This window comes from Carassius carassius, chromosome 26 (assembly GCF_963082965.1).
Source record: "Carassius carassius chromosome 26, fCarCar2.1, whole genome shotgun sequence".
Lineage (NCBI taxonomy): Eukaryota > Metazoa > Chordata > Actinopteri > Cypriniformes > Cyprinidae > Carassius > Carassius carassius.
The window spans coordinates 7,530,895-7,555,258 of NC_081780.1; the positions used below are offsets into that span (position 1 = coordinate 7,530,895).

The 24,364-nt window shown below is 39.0% G+C and overlaps 1 protein-coding gene across 2 annotated transcripts; it reads right to left on the reverse strand.

Moving 5' to 3' along the window:
- Nucleotides 1-1,262: 1,262 nt before the first annotated feature.
- LOC132105674 (neuroepithelial cell-transforming gene 1 protein-like) lies at nucleotides 1,263-22,614 on the reverse strand. 2 transcript variants are annotated; one of them, XM_059510963.1, is made up of 11 exons: nucleotides 22,368-22,614; nucleotides 16,455-16,521; nucleotides 12,431-12,493; nucleotides 5,141-5,416; nucleotides 4,594-4,656; nucleotides 4,310-4,406; nucleotides 4,154-4,230; nucleotides 3,805-4,062; nucleotides 3,524-3,694; nucleotides 3,054-3,240; nucleotides 1,263-2,953 (listed from the first exon to the last, which is right to left on the reverse strand). In XM_059510963.1, exons 1-11 carry the CDS (start codon nucleotides 22,487-22,489, stop codon nucleotides 2,514-2,516), a joined length of 1,821 nt encoding a protein of 606 aa, XP_059366946.1. In that variant the 5' UTR covers nucleotides 22,490-22,614; the 3' UTR covers nucleotides 1,263-2,513. The 2 variants fall into 2 exon arrangements, with proteins under 2 accessions (XP_059366946.1, XP_059366947.1); XM_059510964.1 differs by lacking the exons at nucleotides 12,431-12,493; nucleotides 16,455-16,521; nucleotides 22,368-22,614 and adding an exon at nucleotides 7,999-8,305.
- Nucleotides 22,615-24,364: the final 1,750 nt, after the last annotated feature.

A 24,364-nucleotide genomic window follows, 5' to 3' on the forward strand; every position in this document is an offset into this window, starting at 1 on the left:
AACAACATGTAGTGCTCTTCAAGGTCTTCGATAGTGTAACGCCAGGTCATATTCACACCAAAATTAGATCTAAATGTTGTCAAATTAAGGATTGTTTTTTTGGAACAGTCCCCCTCCCCCAAACCTCTTTCTAGATGGACTCAATTACTAGTAAAAGTGTTGTCTGTTCGCGGTTGTAAACTGACCATCATCTGTTTGTTTGACTTCCTTCCAGTAGACTCAATAAATGTGGTTTCCTCCCGTACAGTGAGAACAATGTTGAATGCTACTGCACAATAGAGGCCCTCTTTATGATAACCCGACTCGCTCGTAAATGCTCGCGACCATTCGCTGACCCTGGAGAGGATACGTGTCTACATTATTAGTGTTTATTAAAGAAAACCGGCAACAGCAGGCAGCCTCCTCGGGCAAAATGAACAAACGTTTGGAGAATTCCGTTATCCCTAAAAGGCAGACATGAGGCAATTTCTCCATAAAACCTGAATCCACTAATATGTGGCTTTGCCAAGCACAGAAAGACCATTTTGAGCATCCAAGATCCAAATGACTTAATGCACATAATCTCAATCCATGAACTCATTTGTTGAGATTTGCTTTAAACAAGAACCGATCGCATTCTTTGGACCCATCAGTAACGTTCACACACAAGCCCTCTGATTGACCGTCGGACAAACAAAGTGATCGTGTTATTTGAATCCAGACTCCAAAGTGTGTCAACGGACGTGCTAAGTGACTTCTGACAGCTCATTTGTTTTGGGCCTCCCACTAAAGAGATTACCAGAGGCAAATGCCATCAGTGAAGGGGGTTCACGGAGATAAATGAAAGTATTTATTTAATACAGACTTACTTTATGCAGCTGCCAAGTTCTAGATGAAATTGAGAGGGAGTTTAGGGCAGTGGAACTGGATAAGACACAGATTCAGAGTATGAAAATCATCCAAATGCTAAAAATGGAAGATGATTCGGGCATACCGCCCACATTGGGGGATTTGTTTAAAGAGCTTTTGAGTGATTCATTGTCAGTGGAGAAAAACACAGAAGTAGTTTGACAATTAACCTGTGTATGGGTGAATTCGTGTCTGTATCTTTGAGTGCCTGTCTACCTGGAATTTATGGAAACAATTTCAAGATAGCTTTCTCATAATCACATCGGCATGTGGAATAAGTTTAGGTTTTGTAATGTCTTGCATCCCTATGGAAAACTGGGTTTATTTTGTAGTGTAGAGCAGCAATTCACATCAGAAGAAAGAAAAGAACTCTGTTGTCAGATGCAAATCTTACACAGACCTTTATTGTTCTTTTAATAGTTGATTTTTACACCATATACTATACATACAGGCCACCATAGTCCTTCTCAATAATATACATCCCTTCTCATTTACAAACTTTTACAGACATTTTGAAGTGGTCATAAAATACTTTAACCTTCTTTAAACAGTTCATTCTCCTAAACATACTTTAATCTTTCTTTTCAAAACAACATCTTGGCTTTTAAACCAGTGTATCAAACCTTCCTACTTCATGAAGACACTACGAAAATATGAACAGCAAATCAATGTCCATGAATAGTTGCTAATATCGAGTAGCGCATCATCAAGTCCATCTATTCGTATCCAATTCTATTCCAAAGTTTCCTTCTAAACCTCACATCAACATTCCTCAAGCCCTCTTTTAACATTCAACTTTTCTTCTATCCGACAGTCCATTTCTACAATGACTTTCTTCTTTGACAAGCATGTACATGCACTGGGCCCTCATGATAATACAGGCACAACTCAACAAGTAAAGCTCCATGCAAGATGCTACATTAAATATTCATCCATCATTTTGGGGGGTGGAAAACTTATGGCTCAGATTTGATTTCTGCATTAACAAAATATTTTTTTTCCCATTTGGACAGTTTGAAATCAAATTGCTACAAAACGTAGCATTTTTTCTTGATAAAAATGATACCTTCTGATTTAAATATAAAATGAAGCTGATAAAACATCTGTTTAATGGGAATGTACATGTAAGACTTGCCTTCCAGTACAGCTATGAATCAGACTTTCACAAAGTATTCATTGCTTTGGATATTTCATATATTTTTCTCAGTGGGTATTCTTCCCTTCTAAAAGCTAAACACAGTGCTTTTAACAAAAACAAAAAAGAGCTACAGTAAATATCTTATTGAGAAGTTTTAAAAAAGTAAAACTTTAATTACAAAAAACAATCAATATTAATAAAATAATAAAACAAAAACATGACCAAACTAACAATAAACAAGACGGGATGTGTCTTTAATCTTCAATCCCTTGAGATCCACACAGTCGCCTCACGAATACTGTCTTTCTGGTACTGGTGCGGCCCACATGTACCTGGGAGGGTTTTAGGGGGAGGGATTTGGTAATAATAGCTGCCATTGTGGACAGTAACAAAAACACTGCTGTAGAAACACACAGTCCATACACACACATAAATACAAGTCTTCCACACAGTGCCACTCAATGTGCACCCTGGGATAGCTTAGTCTTTACACCATGGTCTCCTTTCTCTTGCCCAACGAGCAGATTGAACGCTTGTCCTTTTTGGATTTGCGCGACAGGAAGGGGGCGGAAATTGAAGATGATGAAGAGGATGAGGATAGGGTGGAGGTTGCAGAGGACGTGGGGCTGGGGGGCTCCTCAGAGCTGGGGGACGAAGGGGCGGAGGCCGCGGCCCGTGGACAGTTCTCATCCGTCTCTTCCATAAGGATGATGGCGGAGACAGAAGACGAGCGCCGTTTGGTGCGAACGTCAGTACTGGCAGGGGTGGACAAGGATTCACTCTCAGGGAGCGGCGAATCTTTCTGGGTCAACATGGCGGTGCGGAGGCAGTTGAGCCACTGTTGCTTGTGGAAGATGTCATTGACCTGCAGTGTGTGGGACTGGCCCTGAGATGAGTCCTGGAAACGTACCCGGAAGATGTTCTTGGCTAAAGGGGGGAAAAGAGATAATCCAATAAGCAAAAGGAAACAAGAAATGACCAAAGGAAAATGTGTGATCAGCTTGACGTTGAGAGTCATCAACCTTACCTTTATCGGCATTACTGAAGGCCCCTCGGAATGAGCCTCCCATGCGGACGTCTCCGTCCTGCAGGTCTTCCAATACGAGATCCTGCACTGGGATTGGCTGGCGGTACACCTGGAAACAATGTCGATCATTCCGCGTAACAGGCCGGGTCAAGACTAGAACCTCCGTGAAGAGAAACACATGCAACTTCTAAAAAGAGGACAAAGGGAAAAAGAGAGATCTGGTTATTGACGTGTTGTTTCAACGTTGGGCTGATTTACAAGAAATAACAATTTTCTCTCCTGGTGACAAGATTCCCTTGTCATCGTGCCATGGGTTTAAGAGACAAAGGGAGCCAGTTTCCTCCCTCTAACGGAATTATTTGGAATATGGTGGTTTTTGTGTTTATATTTCCAGTGAACAAAAGACAAGCTATTTGCCCCCAGTGGTTTAGGCTGTTATGGGCGTGTTTGTATTGAAGACAAAGACTCACGGTGCCACTTTTGTTGCGAAGTTCCCCATGGCAAAGCAGGCTCTTGCACTGCTCTATGCGAGGGTCTTTTTGTCTGTCATCCAAATACTCCAGCTTATCGATATAGTACTGACACTCAGACTCCCCTTTCTTCATGTTTATGTCAGCCAACACGGCCTGAATGATGCTTATCTGGAGAAGAGGAACAAAGGCGGCATTAACATCAAATGTCACCTAAACGACTCCATTTGAAAGACTACAGTTACTAGATTTGTGAACTTGTGATTTGTGACTGAACTTACTGCATGCTCAAGGCTTGAGGTGTCTGGGTGATCTGGTGGTGTGTGTCTTAAAATCTCTTTTAGAAGAAGGGGGTATTTGACCAGTCGTGAACGAGGGATGTCTAAGAAGCTCCACAAGTCTAGTTTCCTGCTGAAAGGTGACTCAAGGCAGCGCTGTAGGAAGTCCTGAACCCGTGGGTCCTGTTTCTTCTGGTCAAGCAAGGCTTTGGCGGCCAGCTGGTTACTGCAATATGCCCTGTAAGCATTTAACCTTGGCAGCTGTGGAGCAAAGCGAGAATTAGTCTCAACAATCTAACTGTTAGTGTGCCTTTTATAATAATGAAAGGACAAACAAGAGATAGATAATTACCCAATCCCCAACAATCTTGCCAATCTCTCCCACTGTGCCATCTAGGCCTGTAGCCTTCGCCAACTGAGCTAGAAGATCTGATTGGGTAAAGGATGATTTAGCACTACTTTTTGTCAAATTCATTAAAAACATTAAGGTGTTGTGTACAAAATTCACCTTCATGAAGAGGAATATACGCATCTAAGTCTCCAAAGATGGCTGTAAGCTCCTCCTCAGACATGATAGAAAGTTTCAGCATTGGGTCATGGTACGCCTGGACACACAAAATGAGAAAATGATGAGTAAATAATAGCAGCTTCTAATTTTACATGGAGAGACATTTTTGGCTATAAATGGAGGAAGAAAGTGAGCCAATGTATCTGACTCTGAAAGCACAGCCAAGAACTTATTCGGTCTGTTTGCTTTAAATGTTCTAACTAAAAAATTTGAAATGGACAAACCTTTCGGGCTAATTTCAGGTCTTCAATCAGGTCCTGTTCTCCTCGAGACAGCTCAAAAATAGCCTGGAGAGACAGAAAACGAACAGTCAGATTCATTACCAAGAAAACTGTTTGGGTATTTTTAGTCAAGCTCCCTACATATCTGTCTGCTTCCTCCCTTTGGTGGGAAATATTTGAGGGGCTCACAGTTTGCTGTTATGTCTGATTACTAGGTCTAGTTGTGAATGAGAAGTGGAGGCTTTGTGCGTCAGACCAGTCAGTCTGTGTTAGCACTGTACGTCTGACTCTGAGATGCCAGAATGCAGCCAGACTCTCTCAGCTCGATTCTGCGTGCCAAGAACACACGCCAAAAAAACACAGCCAGGCCGAGAGAGGTAGAATAAAAACAGAGTGAGAGGAGTACAGGGCGCTTTCCAAGCCCCAGGCCCTTTGGGTTTAATAAGTCACATAGGCCTGATTCAGTAGCGTCTGGCAGGGGACTGAAAGTGGATCTAATAGTCTAGGTTTCTCTGTGCTGTCTGGATTCCATAGCTCCATCTGTACTCACCTCTTGTCTTTTAATCTCTTTGGTGGAAAAGGTTCCTTTCTGATGGACGTCCAGGGTCTCGGACCAGAGCGTGCTGTTTCGTCGCTTGGGTGGTGTGGGAGCCGCGGCCTTGCTACAGGGTTTCTGCTGGGGCACGCCCGGAGACCGCCCGTCGCCCCGAAATGAGGCCTGGAGGGTCTGGCCGAAGCGTCGGACGGCCCCATTCTTCACGGGAGAGATGAGGTTTGCCAGCGAGGTCACTCGGCCGAGAGGCCGCACACGCTTAGTACAGGGTTCCTATGAAACACAAGGATGGAAATAAACGTTAAAACTTAATCACCCCCTACTGACCACAACAGATTCCTTAGTGCTACATTAACTGCACAACTGCCAAAACAAGTTTCTGGATCACATAAATAGAGGCTATCGTATGAGTCACTGGATACACTCTCCATTGTTGCGGGTGTGAAGGGGGCAACCGGAGGTCAGGGTGATTGGTATTTACTGGGTAACAGACAGCTAGGTGGAAGATCCCGCCTCTGGAGGAAGCGGCAGATTTTATATATATATATATATATATATATATATATATATATATATATATAATCTGCACATGCAAACAAAGACCCCTCTTTGACTGCAACCCTGGAGACTCAAGGTTCAAGAGGAATGACAGGAATGTAGGAGACCTCAGTCAGCTGTCCCACACTGATGACCCACACACACTCGACAACATAGCCTAACTATAGCAAACAGGCCCCCCGATCAGGGTGGTTGTTCACTTAACAGAGACAAATTTGCTCTCTCAAGGAGAAGTTTAAGAGCTGTTGGTTGTGTGTATTTATGTGGGTCAGATGGAACACCACGGTGTATTACAGATTTGACCCAGGATTTAAACAGGGTGCGCACTACTCCCTTCTACTCTGTTACTCTCCCTTCCTTTCCTCCATTAAGAGCTGATTATGGATTCGTGTTGAGGCAGGCCCTGTAGCCCTTGCGTGAGAGACAGGCACACCTGAAGCCCCTGAAAAAGGGGGAGGTGAGCACTCTCAAACCCAATATCCATAATGACTGGGCTTCCAGCCAACTTGAACAGACTTGAGAAGGGGGGAAAATCAAAGCAAAGGAGATCTGAGACATTGATCCTACACTCTAGGGATCTGACTGAAAAATTCTCCTACCATTCCAGGAACAATGTGAGCTTTGTCGTCAAAAAGAAAAAAAAAGAACAAAAAAAGTGTTTGCATTTTGCAAACAACGAGGACAAAAAGCACTATGTGCTTGCACTTTTTAAAAATGCACATTTCAATTGATTTTCCAGTGCTGGATGGTTTTCCAACTGCTGAAAATACATAAAAAAAAAGGATGTGTTGTTCTCATCTAGGCAAAATGAAACCAAGAAACCATTCCTTAGACAAGCAGAGACAGCTGCCGAGCAGATCTACGATTATTTTAGCAGGAACTGCAACTGTGGCCCAAGCACAACTGGACTTGGCCACCCAGATCCGCCTGCCTGCATTTCCTCTGCTGTAACATATCATGCAAGTAAATATGAAGACCACTAATGAACCTTCTCCACCGGTGGCCAAAAACACAAGATGTTGGGGAGACTGACCGCAGAGGAAGCAGTCTGGCTCAAAACTGAATTTAAATGAGTACCACAATACCTGTGTGAGCCATCACTGACTCTAAGCAAATAATCGCAGTGCTGCTGCTGCATATTGCACTCTTTCTGCTGTTTAGGGAAACCCTGCAATAATAAATCTTTTTTTAGAATTATTCTAGATTATTTAGTGGAAAGAGCAACATGTAGGCAGACAGTCTGATAGTGTGGCTATTTCTGGCTGTGTTGACTCTTAGGGACCCCCCGGGAGAGTCGTATTGGGAGAACTTAGCAGGGGGAAGACTCCCCCACAGGAACCAGTATTTAGACTACTGCTGTTAAGTAATCTGTGAGTGTGTTTGCTTAGCTATACATTGGGGGGTTGGCACTAGAAGTTGGCTAAAGGTTCCATTGGGAATATCCCCCAAAAGTAAAGGGAAATGTATACATTTTTTCTTCTAAAACTGCAAAAGATTTGTTTAAGGGTACAGCTAGTCTATTGTTATTATAAGCTTTGAAAAAGTCTATGGTATTTTGCCATGAAAATAATTACCTGGCAAACAAACAATTTGTGATAAAGAATTAATGAGGGGAACCAAGCTCTAGTTAATGTCCCTCAGCCTTGAACAACAACTTCCTTAAAATATCCTGATTCATTCATAATTTGCTACTTCTGCTTTAGCTTTCCCGACAACTAAACCATTTCTGTGGCCACTTCCGAATCAGCAAATAGGAATAGCAGCCTGCTGAAAAGAAGCGAGATAATAGCCTTTTTCCTGGGTCTTAAATGCATTTCTAAATACTCAGATCAGGGTTCAAGCACACCTGGGCTATGGGCTGTGATTGCTTTCAGACAGCTGGAATGTTCTTTATCTCTGCATGCTCTAACACCTTCAAAAAACTTGAGTGGCTCCTCAAACCATTAATATACCTGCAAAATTTCTGCTCAGGTGTACAGCCAAACACACAGGCTTTAAACTTCCTGTAAGCACATTTAGCCAACACAATGACGAGTTAAGGTGTTAACCAGTAACTCAATGACTAGCTGAGGAGACCTTTAGCCTTGTTGATTTGCCGATCACTCACTCAAGTCTCATATCCTTGAGAAACTCACCTGCAGTTCTTACACCTTAAAAGGCAAGTGTGTGTACCAGATAACAACAGGGCAAGGTTCTGACTTGGCTGATAAAAAAGTAAAGAAACTCAAACATGTTTTAATCATGGAGGAAAAGAAACAAAAGGACAGAATTTGAGATTAATTGCCTTTGGGTCTCACCTCTAGTTCTTTGCAAGTCTGGTTTTGGTAGTCTATCTTCTGTAAAGTCCGTTTGATAGGTACCACACAGGGTTCATCGTAAGCCACCATTTCTTTCAATAAAATCCACTGGTTGGTTTCTGTTATTTCCAAGAGTCGGCAATAATCCACAAGTGATTCTTAAATAAATAAATATGTGATGTAACATAAGGGGTCTAAAAACCTCACCGTCCCCCTAACTTCTGCCTGTCCGCCTGAGCGGAGCTTTCTAACTTCTAAACACACTCTCGGTGTGTGTACTCTTAACAATCTCTAACTTTGTCCTAGGGATTTGAACGGTAGGGAGTGCTCATATACAAAGAGTTTCAATGGGGTGGAGTCAGGATGTAAACTCACCAATGGCAAGAAGGCGGAGGAGGGGATCAACAAAGATTCAGTCTACTAGATATTACCGAATCAGAAATGTATTAGCAAAACATTTTATGGTCCACAAAGCAGGAGAGCTTATAAACATTTAGTAAAAACTTGTTTACTTGATAATCCTTTTCATTTTTATAAACTTTTTTTTCGGTCTTAAAAACTGATTTTTAAACCATAATTAAAGTAATTTTGGACCTTAAACAAACTAACCAACCAAACCTCCCATATTCCTTAGTTTGCAGTAAAGGTTTTAAGATAAAATGCAAAACAGTCTAGCTTTGTGGTGAGTGAAAGCGAGATCTGTCTAATGAAGAACTGGGTCGTTATCACACACTCATCGGTGGGGGGGGGGGGTTGTATATCAAAAGGTTTCACTGGTCCGAACCAGAAACTTACCCAGACCATGCCATAAATCCCTCTTAACAAAAGCTGCTTTTCTCAGCGTACACAAAACTGCACAGCCATTGACCTCCACATTTGGGTGACCAAAAATCCACTAGAACAAGTTCACAACAGACCCAAATCTTTTACTGCTACTTTCCCACACTTTTAGCAGAAGTATTAACTTCAGCTGTGCAAATGGACTAGCATGTGATGGCACGTTTTAAGAGAGATTTGTGTTAAAAAGTGTGAAAGCGTTGGGATGCTTTCTAAGCAAATGGAGATGAACGATGTGCAGACTCTAAGCTCACCCTGCTGTGTCAATAAAAGTGTGTGAAACAGGACAAGCATTAGTGTGTTTGGATCAGGACACCTTCCAGTGCTCAGTGGATGGGTCAAACGGAAGCAGGGTTATTTGCTAATGAGGCTTTGTTCATTTTACATGTTATGTTATTATATTATTCAATAAATTACACTCCCTTTTTTCACAACTAATCAGTGTATTTTCATAGTGTGTGTTTCTCCAACTAACTAATTGAATTGTAAGTGTACTGAAAACCAACTAAAACCAAAACCACCTACACCCTTCAAAACATCTTTCTTCGTGTTCCACAGAATAAGAAAAAAAATCATACGGGTTTGAAACAACATGAGGGTGAGGGAATTACAAGGTTTTCGTTTTAAAGTAAACCATGCCTTTGTCAATCCTTCTTAGTTCCTCAGAAAAGCATTTGCATCCTCTTATAAATTAAGAAACGGAAAGCGCAAAATAAATTAGTTGACTGACAAAATCAGATAAATATACACTTGTGAAGTTACAATGTGAACTTTGGAAACCATAATAATATATGGCACATTAACCAATGTCACTGTCATTAATTGTAGAATCTACAAGTGGCTTTACTAAACAAGTGAAATTAGCTTAAAACATTTTTATATACTATTTATATCTCTACTTTTTTTATTCAAATATTTTTTATTATTATTCAAGAGTAAAATGTGTATTGTAATTTAGAATAAATATTAAACAGAAATTAAACAAAAGAATACAAGATTTTTATAATACTTTCTGACCCATCTTTGTTATAAGTATATTAGATGTTGGTGATAACTGATTTAGCAGCATTTAATGGCTTAAATCATGTTACTGCTCAGCACATGAAAAAAAAAAGAATATGTATGGCTTAAAATCAAATAGAGGGCTATCAGTGTGGGCTCCTTCATTGGTCATCCCATGGGGAGACACTTTCATACTGTTCTCGGTGTGTTTTGACGAGAGGTGTGGTAGTCATATTGCATGAGAGCTTGGCTCAGCCTGCACCCCTGCGGGCTAACACCTCGACACACATGACAGCTGGACATCTGGGTGTGAAGCAGAAACACAACACTCCTATTTTAGTGCTAAACCCCAGCACACAAGAGTGACTCACTTCATGCGGGCTGTGTGTGAGCTTGCCTAATGGGAAAATGTGAGCTAACTTGCTATGATCTGATAAACCTTTGTTGAATAGGCAGTGAGCAGAAAGGTGTGCAGTGGATCGTAGTGCTGACCCCTAGTGGATAATTCAATAGTACTGCGGTTCAGGTGACTGTGATGGAATTTCAAATTGTATTTCTTTGTGCCTGGATGTTCCAGGATGCATTATCTATACTTGTACAGACTTTGATTAGCAACATAAAGAACATCTTATGATAAAACCTCTTCTGTCCGAGTCTTTGAAAGCTTTCGGTTTCTTCTCATTGTTGGAGGAAATCGCATCTACTGTAACAAAGGTGTGGTCAAAGACAAGCCCGTACTGGGGATAGGCTGTAGGTGTGTGATGTCTAAATGTGTAGGTGGACATCAACACCGCAACACAAATTCTTTTTCTCTGGAATCACTCTATCAATTGCCATCTATACTTCAAGGCCCACCTCCCATTCATGTATTCATATTCTGTTTGGGATCTTATATGCCTTTTTCCTTCCATGATACGATCCTCCATGATGCATACAAAATGTAAATATGGTAACCCATTATATTCCACACCATCGTGAGATTCCAACCTGTATGAATTTCTTCAGTGGAACAAAAATAAAACATTTTGAAGAAATTGGCAGACTCTGTGGCTTCTGAAGACTTTGACTATAGCACAAAAAAAAAAACACACAAGACACTTTTATGGTGTTTTTGCATCCTTTCTGAAGCTATAGAAAGCACCAGTCCAACTTGATTTCAAGTATATTTTACTCCAATTGAGTCAATGCAGCCTCAACAGAGGTGGTTGCCACCAAACAGAGCAAGTAACTAATAACACACCCCTCAGTCCAGACACACAACAGAGTCAGGACACATCCCAAACACGCGTACAGACTCTTTCCTCCTCATTCTCACTGACTTAAACAATACATCGCAATCTGATCTGAATCAGATCAGACTTTAAGCTACACAAGTTAAATTAGTCACAGAGTAAGAACTTCTACTGTGACCATTTAAAGACAACACTTGAGATACTTGTGCATACTTTTGTACATTGTGCAAATTTGGTAGTTGCATTAAGCAGAATCAGATGAGTATGTATTTAGCAAATCTCAATTTGACAGTCTCAGGATGACAATGTAAATTCATCAGAACAAGGCCCTGAGGGGAGAACGGAGGAAAATAAAAAGGGTGTCTTCCGGTGATTGTACAAAACCCCCACCTCCTCCCTTCTCAAAGGTGTGCTGCGGGAAAGGGGGTTGGGAACTTTAGTTTAATGCACAACAAGTTTCACTCTAGAATAGTTTGGGTCAGAATGAACAAGTGACTGAAACATTTCAAAGATGTGAAGTGAAGGCAGTGAGGCCTTATCCCTCAAATCATTTCAAAACTGCATGACTTTTCTTTACTGGATCTATGATTTATAATCTCCTACTCTAGCAATACTATACTAAAAATAATAGATTTGACAGTGTTGGGCATTTTGTTATGAGATGTTTTTGTGCAATAACCTTCACCAGCTTTTTTTCCATTCCTTAAGGCATGTAGGCTCTGTTGAATCAGAGTTCGGTCATCTCATATGCGCAAGACTGATGAAAGTCATCTTAGTTATATTGTTCTCCTGTCTGTCAAAGTAAAGAGGATCTGGGTGTGCTCGGCGCGACTTCTTACTAAACCGTAAAAAACACTGGGTTGCTATGGATGATTATTAATAAGTCAACTGTTCTCTTTCAGAAGGAGAAAAGTAAAAAAAAAAAATTAGAGAGGAGTCAAGATCAGTGCGGAGTCCAATTACACATCTTGTAAGTTTACACAGCAGTGCGTCTTAATTAAGCCCTCACTGAAATGAGGATAATTACGGACAGTTATCATGGAAATGACCTTTAAGATTATCAGTGGAAAGATTTTCTAAGATTAAATTCCTCCAGTTTAAGGTTAAAAGGCTTTGATTTCTGCCACAAACAAGTGATTTTATCTAGGATTCTTGTGCAAAATGGCTTTGATTTAACTGACAAATATGGCAGAGGGGGGCTTTTTTTTTCTTCTTGATGTTGTTATAATGAGACTTTGATGTTGTTTTGAAGCATGTTGTGGACAGACTGACTTCAGGGAGTAATTTAAAAAGCAAGACCTCTTGATTTGTGTATTTCGATAAATCAGTTTTTTTGTTTTTTTTTTTGCTGGTTTTCTTACCTTGAAGTCAAAGCTGCACAGACTGACAGTGTCCACATCGTCCTTCTCTCTACGCTTGCGTTTCTGCAAAAAGGAAAACAACCTTTAAGAATCTGAAGCATGATACACATCTAAACTAAAAGGACGACACTTACAAAACTGTAAAAACGTTCTGGCTTTGAGAGAGGAACCAAGGAAGACATTCTTTTGTCAACACTTTTCCTTTAGTTTCCTGAAGAATATGCAAAGTGCTACCTCAAGAGTAAGTATTACGGGTTACAATGACTCCTAAGAAGGTCCAGTTAGACCCAGGAAGGACATCATTATCCCCAAGGCATTTTAGCACCTGTGTGTGTGTGTGTGTGTGTGTGTGTGTGTGTGAGTCGGGGCTGGTGGGGCATCTGGCTAGTGAAAATTCTACCTGTGGAGTGTGTGCAGGGTGTGAGGGGGTTATTAACTTTTTTTGCAGCACTGCGTTGGCCATCGAGAGCCCTTAGGGTCTCTGTTATTGGCAGATTTTCTTTTTATTAGACTTTTCCCAAAACCACTTTACGAAACCTTCCAACACAGGACATTTAAAGACAGTTTAGTTGGTGGCTGAGTTATAGTTTAATGAACCTCCCAAGAAGACATCTGCCCATCCTTATAACTAAATCCACATGGATCTGCCCTTTTTATTTTTTGCATTATGATGAAACAACATTTTGTATTTTATTCAATAATAATTATGTATGTATATAAGCAATGGACAAAATATTAATTATTAAACCCACAAGTAGGAGGTATTTGAATGTTAGTAAATCTATTCATCCAGAGTGAGGCTACGTATTGAAAAACTGGTGGTAGTTTTAACACAAATGTGCCCATAATCTACATTTCAACACTTACCAAACGGGGCTAGTTTGTAAGTCAATTAAGGTTTTATTATGAGACAGGTATAAATTGAAAAGCCCCTATTCTTAACGTCGCTGCTGCTAACATAAGTAATGTCTTGATGAGCTCTTTTTTTTCTTAAAGGGTGAAAGCATTTGTTAAGTCATGTGATCAAAACCAAACACCCTATAGCCAGCTCACCTCGAGTTTCATTGAAGCAATGAGTAGATTAGGCTAATTTAACATCAGAACCATTGATGGCGAACAAGTTGGCAAACACACTGAAACAAAAAATGAAAAGCTATCATTTAGCAAATCCTCATTCAGAGACAACAGGGAGAACTAATCAAAATCCTAACTGGAGGGTTTTAGTTGAGAGTAAGCTGAGCTACTGAGTGAATCACAGGTTACTTATGGTGTTTGGTTTTGAACATTTTAATTAGATAACACAGATAAGCAGCTGCTTTTGTGTTTTCTGAGAAAGTAGAAAAGCTAATAGTCTGTAAGTTTACAAGTGGCAACGATACTGCTAGTGTATTTATTTAAAAAGTAATGTAAATGTAAAATTCATGTAAAATTCAAAATTAGGTCAACATTGGAAAGCATAAAAAAAGACTCTAAAACTAAACTAAAGCTTCACAATAAGAAGAAAAAAACAGAGCAACAAAGAGAAAAGGTCGAAATGATAGACAAGCGTGTATTTTGGCTCCAAACTGCATGTTCCTGGTGGACAAACCATAAATGGATATTACTGCAAAGAATTTATGAGAGCAAACAGCTGCTGGCACTGAAAGCATGAAATGATTACAAACAAGCTCAATCAAAGTCACATTTTTGGCACACTCTGCATATTGCAGGGGTCAGTAAGAGCTAGGATGAAGAGTTTGTGCACATGATGGCCAAGACATGTGGTTTGCATAGTTTTTTTTTTTAAATACCTGGATAAAATCAATATGTACAAAGCCCATCTGTTAGAGAGAGAACACTAAATACCAATCAATGAGGGAGAAAAAGTCTAAAAAGGCAAAAAATGAAATGGAACATGAAATGGGGTTTACAACCCATTTAACTTCTGTAATGTGACATTTTCCAAGTAAAACTGGATATTCAATTAGAGAGAAAAGTAGGATGGGACTTCCATCAGGCTGACTGGATGTGAACAGTGGTTGGTAGAAAGGAGCTGAAAAATAAGACAGCCTGATAAGTTGTTTCAAAGGTGAAAAAGAAAATCTTTAAAGTCAGAATTTTAATTAGCCTACAGAATTGGAAAAATGATTGTTTTCAAACAGGTTTCTCCTGAAGCTACCATTGTTCAGGTAGTTTCATCCCAAACTGATGCCACCAGTAGAAGTAGGGAAGTCGTGGCCTAGTGGTTAGAGAGTACCATGACTGAGGTGTTGTTGAGAAAGACACCGAACCCCCAACTGCTCCCCGTGCACCGCAGCATAAATGGCTGCACTTTGGATGGGTTAAATGCAGAGCACGAATTCCGAGTATGGATCACCATACTTGGCTGAATGTCACTCCACTTTTTTTTTTTTTTTTTTTCTTAGAACCAATGCTGCTACTTAAGCATGACACCTTTACAAAAAAGACTTATGGGCATTTTTTTTTTTTTTACATATAAAATGTAAGTATACTATTCAGTTGTCTCAAGCTGTGACTTCTGCAATCAGTTTTTACTCCCATTGTAACAGCAATCTAGATGCTACAGAAGAAAAACACACACATTTGTTGAATGAATGCCAAACCAACAGATAATTTTTTCGTTATGAACTGAATAACTTGAACTTTAAATTATGCAACATAAATTTGCATACTGGAAGACAATGAGACCAGACGTATGAACATGTCTGAGAAAGATTTTTTTAAATCCTCATCATAACAATCTGTCAAATTTAAATCCAGACAGAGGTCTGCAGGCCACTTCCTGCATATTCCATCTGTTTTTGCACCACCTTGTTCACCCTGCAGCCATGCAGACGGCCATAACCAGAAGAACTACTTCCATTAAAGACAAAGATTCTATGCTTTTATTTTCCAGGAGTCTTGAGAAGAAAAAAGAGGAGGGAGGAATACTCTTTCACCTAGGCAGGGTTTTGAAGGTGAGATAATGGCGCTCGAGCTGGAAGCCTAATGAGGCACATGTTCCCACTAGATGAGCTAATGTATATGTATTCATGAAAAAAAAAAATTACATATCAAAGGAACACTTTGGCATGAGATAAAGCGGTCTGTCTTTCTATCCCCCAGTTTTCCTACAGATGAGAGATGGATTGCATTTCGCTAGGCCTTCATAAACTTTGGAATGCTCTAATCTGGCTCTATTCTCTGTTTTCAATCACAAACTAGTTTGCATTTACTGCTTAACTGATTCAGTGGGAATGAGGACTTTGGATATAGTTTGGTGGAAATTTGAGGGGAAAGAGAGAGACGCTTGGGAGTGTATTAGTGGCAATTTGTCCATCAGCTGAACCAGAGGCACGCAATGTCATGAGAAGATTGAGATGTCAGCAGTTGGCAACAACATGATGGTTGAGTGGCACAACATCTGCCAAAATGTTTGGAAAGGGCAAGGGGAAAGTACACTCACTAACTTGCGTGAAGGAAAAATATGGAAGGTTGAACAAAAATGACCTTATGTGTGTAGTAGCATTAAAGTTTCTGAGGCATGAAAACTGGTAAACCGTAGCACCATTAATGGAGTTACAGCATTCACGTCATTTAAAATACAGAAGGTCACCTGTTGTATGTTTTTGTTCCCACTTTATGTACTTACAGGCTGTAATATACTGAAACGGAGTGGTAATGTGAAAGTGAATAGAACAGTCATTTCTAATTTCCTTAAGGCACTGAAAATTGTATAGTGAAATAGGCTCGCCTAAAAAGATTCTGTTCAGCATCTATTCTTCTTAGAAGGAACTGCAATAAGCCGTATTATGAAAAAAATTATCAAAGACTGTGGCCAAATCAAGAAAAATCCTATCTAGTAGTTAGTATTTGAAAAGGTGATATAACTGTCAAATTAATTATTCAATTAAACCTATGATGCTACCTTAGTAGCTAGCTGCCTGTGTTTACAGTAGACAGCAAAGGAGCTTGGAACAGAATTACTGGGTGTTTTGAATGCTTGAGAAAGAGTTGAGCCATATGGATGTCATAAGCTACTCACCAGCGTGAAGTCCCACTGGGGTCCAGGTGTCAGGAAAGTAAAAGAACTTCTTCGTCTCAAAGACGGCCTACAGCAAGAAAAACACAAGATAAGATTCTCAAAACAATTATACTTTTAAAGCCATTTGAAATTAAACATTTAATTCCCTCTTCACACAGAAAACCAGACAAATACAAAGCATCCAACCAGACCCAGACCTCTGGTTGTGCATTAATGACGTAGACCATGCAGCCAAATCTTGTATATCCATTATTATGTCCATAACCCAACAATGTCAGTGTGCCCACAAGAAAAGCCCATAAATGCAAAGACACATCCTGTACGTACCACACACCAAGCCTGGTGTAGCTCTGTCTCCTGTGACACTGCATCATGGTCTGCAGAACCGATACAGAGAGAGTGTCACTTAGCCCCGATCTCTCTAACTCACACCAAGACACTCTGCCGTCTTTCAGCCACATGCCCTTTCCATCATATCCTCTTTTACCCACAAATGCACTGCCCCTCATTGTTGGCGGGCCCCTTATTTGGGGACTGGTGACAACTGTCTGAGCGAGGTCATTTTTGCAAAGATACCCAGGGTTCCTTTTTCAGAAGAGCCACTTCTTTTTTCAGCCAGGTTAATGGAACGGCCCACCAAAACTTTAATAAAAAGCCTTCAAAAACATTCTCACATTTATTATCCGCTACTTTACAGAACTATGAATAAATCATCAATAATGGAGTCATTTGGTATTGCCTTTGGGTTGTTAATTTTAGCAACATTCCAACAGAATGATCAATTACCCTGAACAACGTCAGCGTTATTCTAAAGAAAATATTTCTGCCTTTCAAATTACTCTGAAATAATTTTTGTTTACTGATGTAATCAGGGCCAAAAGGATGGTGAAAAATATTTTCCACGATATGTTGCCTTACCATATGGCTACTTGCCAAATGAACACTACTGATCAAACTATTATTGTCTCTTATGCTCACCCATTCATTTTCTAGTGTCCAACTATCTTGGGTGTAGGAACATGAGAATGCTAATTTCTTTTACTCTGTCTGATGTGGTTTCTGCAGGCATCCCCTCATCTCTATATCTATCCATGAGTTGTCTGTTTATCATTCCGCCACTTGAGTGCAGATGACAGTAGAGTGCAAATGGTGTATATGTACAGTACAGACCAAAGGTTTGGACACACCTTCTCATTCAAAGAGTTTTCTTTATTTTCATGACTATGAAAATTGTAGATTCACACTGAAGGCATCAAAACTATTAATTAACACATGTGGAATTATATATGGAATTATATACATAACAAAAAAATGTGAAACAACTGAAAATAAGTCATATTGTAGGTTCTTCAAAGTAGCCACCTTTTGCTTTGATTACTGCTTTGCACACTCTTGGCATTCTCTTGATGAGCTTCAAGAGGTAGTCACCTGAAATGGTCTTCCAACAGTCTTGAAGGAGTTCCCCGAGAGATGCTTAGCACTTGTTGGCCCTTTTGCCTTCTGTCTGCGGTCCAGCTCACCCCTAAACCATCTCGATTGGGTTCAGGTCCGGTGACTGTGGAGGCCAGGTCATCTGGCGCAGCACCCCATCACTCTCCTTCTTGGTCAAATAGCCCTTGATGCCTTCAGTGTGACTCTACAATTTTCATAGTCATGAATGAGAATCACTCTTTGAATGAGAAGGTGTGTCCAAACTTTTGGTCTGTACGGAATATGAGAAAATAGGTAATTAATTACAGTTCAACAACTCAACAGAGAAAAAAAATGTTTGTGGGAAGTGAGAGAAGCTGGTTCTCACTAGTTCAAATGTGACTAATTTAACTAAGGTGTGTTTAACATTTGAATTATGTCTGATGGTGTATGTGGTACAGGTTGTTTCTTAAGAACAATGTAAGAAATGTGATTATGCAATGAGCAGAACATTGAGAAGCTGGGTGATCCTGGGTGTGATATTATCTGACCAGACAGAGGGTGTAAGTGTGTTAACAGAGTACAGAATCTATATCAGTGTCCACTAGAAAAAGAGTACTGTGGGTGGTCTCGATTGCTAAAGACAACAGGGGACTAAATATGCAGGTCAAATGACGCTGCCAATACCACGATGGAGTGTCCTCCATTCCACACTGCCCTGCTGAGGAATAGACCATAGACACAGAAAAGTAGAGACAGCATCTTTAATTTAAACGGATAAAAACAGACTTGGCTACCACCAGGTCAATAGATAATATGTACTGAAGTGATAGAAAAGAGCATATTTTGGGAGTAATGCACCAATACTGGGAACTTACTGTGATAAAATGTGACGTTATAAAACACCATGTAACCTTTTGTCACACACTGTTTGTGTTTTCATGCAAATATTAGCTAAATTAATTACCTTAAAATTCACAACTTTGAGATTCATAATTAAAAAAAATACTTTAAGAAGCCTTTCTTTAATATAAAATCTCCCAACGACAGCATTACAACAACCATAATCAATGTTCAAGGGGCAATATTAGTTATAATAAAGTAATATACAATATTTAAAATAACTTGCTTAACATCTCTTATCAATGCAGAAAACTTTATTTTTCTCTGAATTTTTGAAGATACGGAAAGTGTGTAAAACAACAGCATTCGAAATATTTTATAACATTATAATTGACTGCTGGCACTTTTGACCAATTTCATGCTGAATAGAAGTAATACTTTACCTAAAAATATCACTAACCTCAAAGTTTTAAATGGTAGCATACTAGATATACTAATTCTGATCTGTCACACAGTTTAGACTGGATAGCATGTGTGGACAGTAAAACGAAACATGGGCTGTGAGAATTGTGTGACTTGAGTTGAGAGACCTTAAAATCAACATGAGATCAAATCCAACAACCTGCCATTCTAATACGCAATATTCCACTTAATTCCCAAGCTACTTCTGAACATGGTTGCAATATTGACTGATTACGATATTTGGCTTACACTGAAATTCTGAGCAGACTGAATACTTGATTACCTCAAGCGAACCAATTCGGTTTGGTTTTAAAAGGGAAAAATGTGAAATGGTTCTGGTAAGAACCCTAGGGCAGAATAAAACACACCCATGATGGCCTATAGCCATATATTGTAAAATGCCAACAGCAGCGTTCCCCAAGCCTGTTTCTGGAGGCCCTCTGTAGCACATTCTCCATAATCATCAAACACACCTGATTCACCTCATCAGCTCAATATCAAAGCCTCCAATGCTTTAAACGGGTGTATCAGATAAGAGAGACATTCAAAATGTGTGCTGTTTGGGAGCTTCTCCTATGAGTGTGTAGTGCTTTTCGAAACTTGGCTGGAATGCCGAGGTGTTGTCTGAATCGCTGGACATGGAATGACAAATATGGACCAATAGCACACACACCTTGATGGTTACATCAACACAAACACCTCAGAGTCTCTCAAGGGCAATGTAACCGACTGCACAAATATACCAAATATGGGGCTTGCCCTGTTCTGAGAACTCCACAGGACATAATATCACTATAGTTATTACCCTTAAGTGTCAGCTGATCAGATACGAGTGTGGGAACATGTAAACAGCTACTTTTTGTTTGTAGGTTGACGTCATTGTTGCATAAGTCATTTTGATGTGTGGAAATTCATTTAAACAACTACACTTCTTGTGTATCATATTCTGAATTTTGGACTTCCTTAGTAGTCACATTGTACCATACAAACCAATATTTTAAGGGGACGTTCAATGTCGGTTTATTTAAAAAAAAAATATTCTGTCATTGAGAACGCAATCCCACTGACGTTAAGGTGGGAAAACACTGAAGGGGAATCAGGTTAAGCGAAGTAGGTTTGGTTTCACCATGCTTTACGTAGCAAACAAAGCAGAAGGCCTTGGAGGAATGATATGTCACTTACTCATCCAGATCACTCCACCACGGCTTCAAAAGCTCTCTTTGTTGTGGTCTCCACTGACAAATGAGACATCATATATAACGAACCTGTAGAAGGCCACGTAAAGGGCTTGGGTGTCAAAATGGCATGGAATAGATCATCTGAAACTGGATAACAGTTGCCTTAAACATCTACAATGTCCTGCTACGCGCAAAGCAGTGACGTTGTGCTCTTATCTTAACTACATCTGGTTCTTCAGTGCGCATTAAATGAAATGGGTTATTGTCGACTACATCCTTGGGGATTACTGGACAAAACAAGGCCAAAAACAAGACATTTAATAAAAGTGTATTTTGTGCACATTGTGCCTTTGATGTGTATGATGCGTGATGCTTGGGTAAGAATTGATTTATACAGTTATACTTCCTAAAAGTTTGTATAATATCTAGGAAAGGGCTCTTTTGACACCCCCAACCAAGCACATGCCACGAGTCACGACACCCAAATAACCACTCTGGTTACTGCATAGCAACACACTAAAAATGTTTAGAATATCACAGTGTCCACATAGCAATGACTTTGCATCATAGTGGCAAGTAGCTCTCAAATGTTCCAAAAAATGTTAAAAAGTTTCCATGCCATTTTTGTTGTTTTCTGGTTGTATAAGAGGCAAATAGGGTCACATTTCCTGGTGTTCCAATCAGGCAGAAGGCTTGGCATGAGAGAGAAAAAACCAGACCCTCTGCCAAAATAAACGGTTGTTATTTCAACCTGTGATAAAAGCGCACTTGATGCTCTCTGGCTTCTTTCTCAGGGTTTATGCGAGATATCTTGTATATATGTGGCACAGTCTATTTATATGTGGTGCATTGGACACATTATCAGATGTCTTCTTTGTTTAATATTGGTAAAACGGCTATACACCAAGATCTGACAGATGTTAAAGGGGTCATATGATGCTGCTAAAAAGAACATTATTTTGTGTATTTGGTGAAATGAAATGTGTTTATGCGGTTTAAGGTTAAAAAACATTATTTTCCACATACTGTATATTATTGTTTCTCCTCTATGATTTTCACAAGGTTCTTCGGTCTGAGATGGGGGGCATGTTTGAACGAGACATTTTAAGGGGGGCACAGACGAGTGTTAACTTTGATAAAGAATATCTCTTTGGATTTGATACTTTAGTCTTTGCAACTTACTTTACAGATCTTCTTTATGCACCAACAGCTTGTAACACTCCAAAGAGAAAGGAAAATTTTAAATCGCATCATATGACCCCTTTAATTTAATTTATTCTTTCTAACATTTTAATCAAAAAGATGAAAGGATTTGAAGATCAAAATCAATGTCTTTGCATACAAAAAAGATGCTTGCAGTATGCTTTTGTTTATTTTATATTGTCAAATAATTATATAACGGTTTTGTTTGGTTGTTTTTATTAAATCTTCTTTGGCTTATATACTTTGTAAACCTCTTTAGCACTACAATGTGAATGTTGTTGTTGTTGTTGTTGTTAGTAAGTCAGTCAATTGCATTACACAGCTGATTAAGTGATAATGCCGATTTAAAACTCTTTAGTGAGTAAACAAATAAATCACTTGTACATTTAAAACAGGTGTGTTGGGCTAGAGGCTTGAGCCCAGCATTTGTTGTGACTTGAACGCTGCTGTTTTATGAGACATTAGCGCCATCGTGTGGTGAGATAAAACATCACAGTAATACGCTCTCCTGCTGTCATGCTTTGTTTTCATTAGTCGACGTATTGTGGAAGTCTTTCTCACTTTTGAAAGCACAACACAATCATACACCTATACTCACTCATTTAGTGGCATGTTACAGAATAACGTATTAGATATGGTTTATAATTTATAGATAAAACTGTTTAAATGTATTCAACTAATACATTTTCATTACCAGATTGCAGAGAGTGGCGTATTTGGCAAAGGAATACGCAGACCAAAACAGTGCGAGCATTGGAATAATAATAATAATAACCAACAACAACAGCAACAAAGTGTGTGATATGATCTCCCTGACCGTTTGAAATCGCGCTCTGGAGACGCGTCGCTATCCGCCACCGACGACCTTCTCTTGTTCCTCCTCGGTCTTTGGTTAAACTGCTCCGCCATCGGCGCTGGAGATCCGTCGGTTTCCTCCATTTGAAAATGTGGACCTGGAATGCGCTACTGTAAATTATGCATACAAAACGTAGCACAATTAATTTAATAAAAATTGTTATTTCGGGGAGTGTATTGATCGGACAGGGCTGACTTTGAATATGGCGGAAATCTGAAATCGTAGCCAATCAGAAGTGAGCAGGAGGAGGCTCTGATGGTGATTAATGACGTAACACTTCCGCGCCTGCGCGGTCTCGTACAACGTAAAATAACAGAATAGCATTGTTATTTTTATTTTATTTCTTTAGTACTGTATACAAATATTTTTTTTTTTTTTACAAATAACAAACTTACTTTCTGGCAATCAATGAAAATAAGCAGTAGGTCAAACAATTTCTAGCTGCATCAGAAAACAAAAAGCTAAAAACTAATTCGAATTGTAATCTTAAATGTATATATTTTTCCAAAGAATACACACACACACACACACACACACACACACACACACACACACACACACATATAATTTTTATAACCCCTTGTAGAAACCCTTTTGTAAGTTTTGCAGATTTTATATAATTAGTTATATAGTTATTAATTAGTTATTAATACCTGTTCTATTTCTAACGAAGAAAAAAAAGTAAACACTGCTGCTCAAACTTAAGTCTATATTTTACTAAACACAGCTAACATTTAGGGGCTTTCATTTCTAAATTTATTTTAATTTACTGAATATAGTAAGATTGACTTTTATGCCAATTCTACAAAACTGAACAAATCTGGTAAAGTAAGCTGCCTAACGGAGTTTCTGGAGATAGGACAAGCAAAGAATGATATGCTGTAGTTGTGTTAGGTCAGATAAGATGAGCAGTTGGTTTTGAACTTTGTGTTTGAAGGCAAATTTGTATCACACAATAGTCCAGACCTCATTAGAGCTGAAAACGTTTAGCTTGTTTACTGCAAACTAATGATGTCTATTCTGTATGGTTACTCATTAAAGGGAGTTCAACCATTGTAAATACACAAAGAACAGCCTGACAGTTCCCAAAGAATAAACTTTTTGTAGAGTCAGTAAATCCAAAAACTTTCCCTTTTTTTATAAAATGCCTCATTTATTATTACTCAAGAAAACAAAACTATAGGCTGCTGTAGTTACATTTTTATTATGATACACCACTTATAATAATAAAATTTACAAAATATAATTAAAATATATTATAAAGATACATCAAAAATATATAAATATTTATTAGTGTGTGTCAACACATTAAATTCCCACAATGTTCATTAAAAAATATAAAGCAAATATTAATTGAACTAAATACCAGGCTCTGCATATATCCACAAAATATCAGGAAGGATACTTAATATTCATATTTAATAATGAAATCGTGGTTAATAATTCCCAGTGTTAATAATTCCCACACTTTTGAACATGAAATATAATCACTGCTAAATGTGACTAAAGGCATGATGATGTTAAGAAATTAAAAAACATTTAACAAAATTATTTTCTGTAAAGCTGCTTTAAAACAATGCATACGGTGAAAAGTGCCACGACTTTAAATGACGTGAACTATTTATATCACCATTTTTTTCTGCATATATTCATTACATTGCAGATTTGTAGCTTGTGTCTTCTTCCAACCAACAGAGGACAGAATTGATGTGCAGATGAAGTCAGTTTAGATGCAGTTATCTTCTGATGGAATGTTAATGAAAGCATTTTCATTTATTTGGTTGTGAATACATAGTTAGGGTTTCTCAAAATAGCAACCCAGCTTATTAAAATTTCACACATAACTTTCTGAAAAGAAAACATTTCATTTTTTTTTCCAGTGTATTTTTACAATAACCTCTTCAAAGGCCTGAGCACACATGAAGTACATAAGAAAAGGGCACTGATGGCACTTTGAG

Excerpts from the sequence above, each read along its gene's own strand:
- LOC132105674 (XM_059510963.1), bottom strand. The coding sequence starts at position 22,489 with ATGGAGGAAACCGACGGATCTCCAGCGCCGATGGCGGAGCAGTTTAAC. Across the intron at positions 3,695-3,804 it reads CCTCAAGCCTTGAGCATGCA|ATAAGCATCATTCAGGCCGT; the intron begins GTAAGTTCAGTC and ends CCTCTTCTCCAG. Across the intron at positions 2,954-3,053 it reads CTTCAGTAATGCCGATAAAG|CCAAGAACATCTTCCGGGTA; the intron begins GTAAGGTTGATG and ends TCCCCCCTTTAG.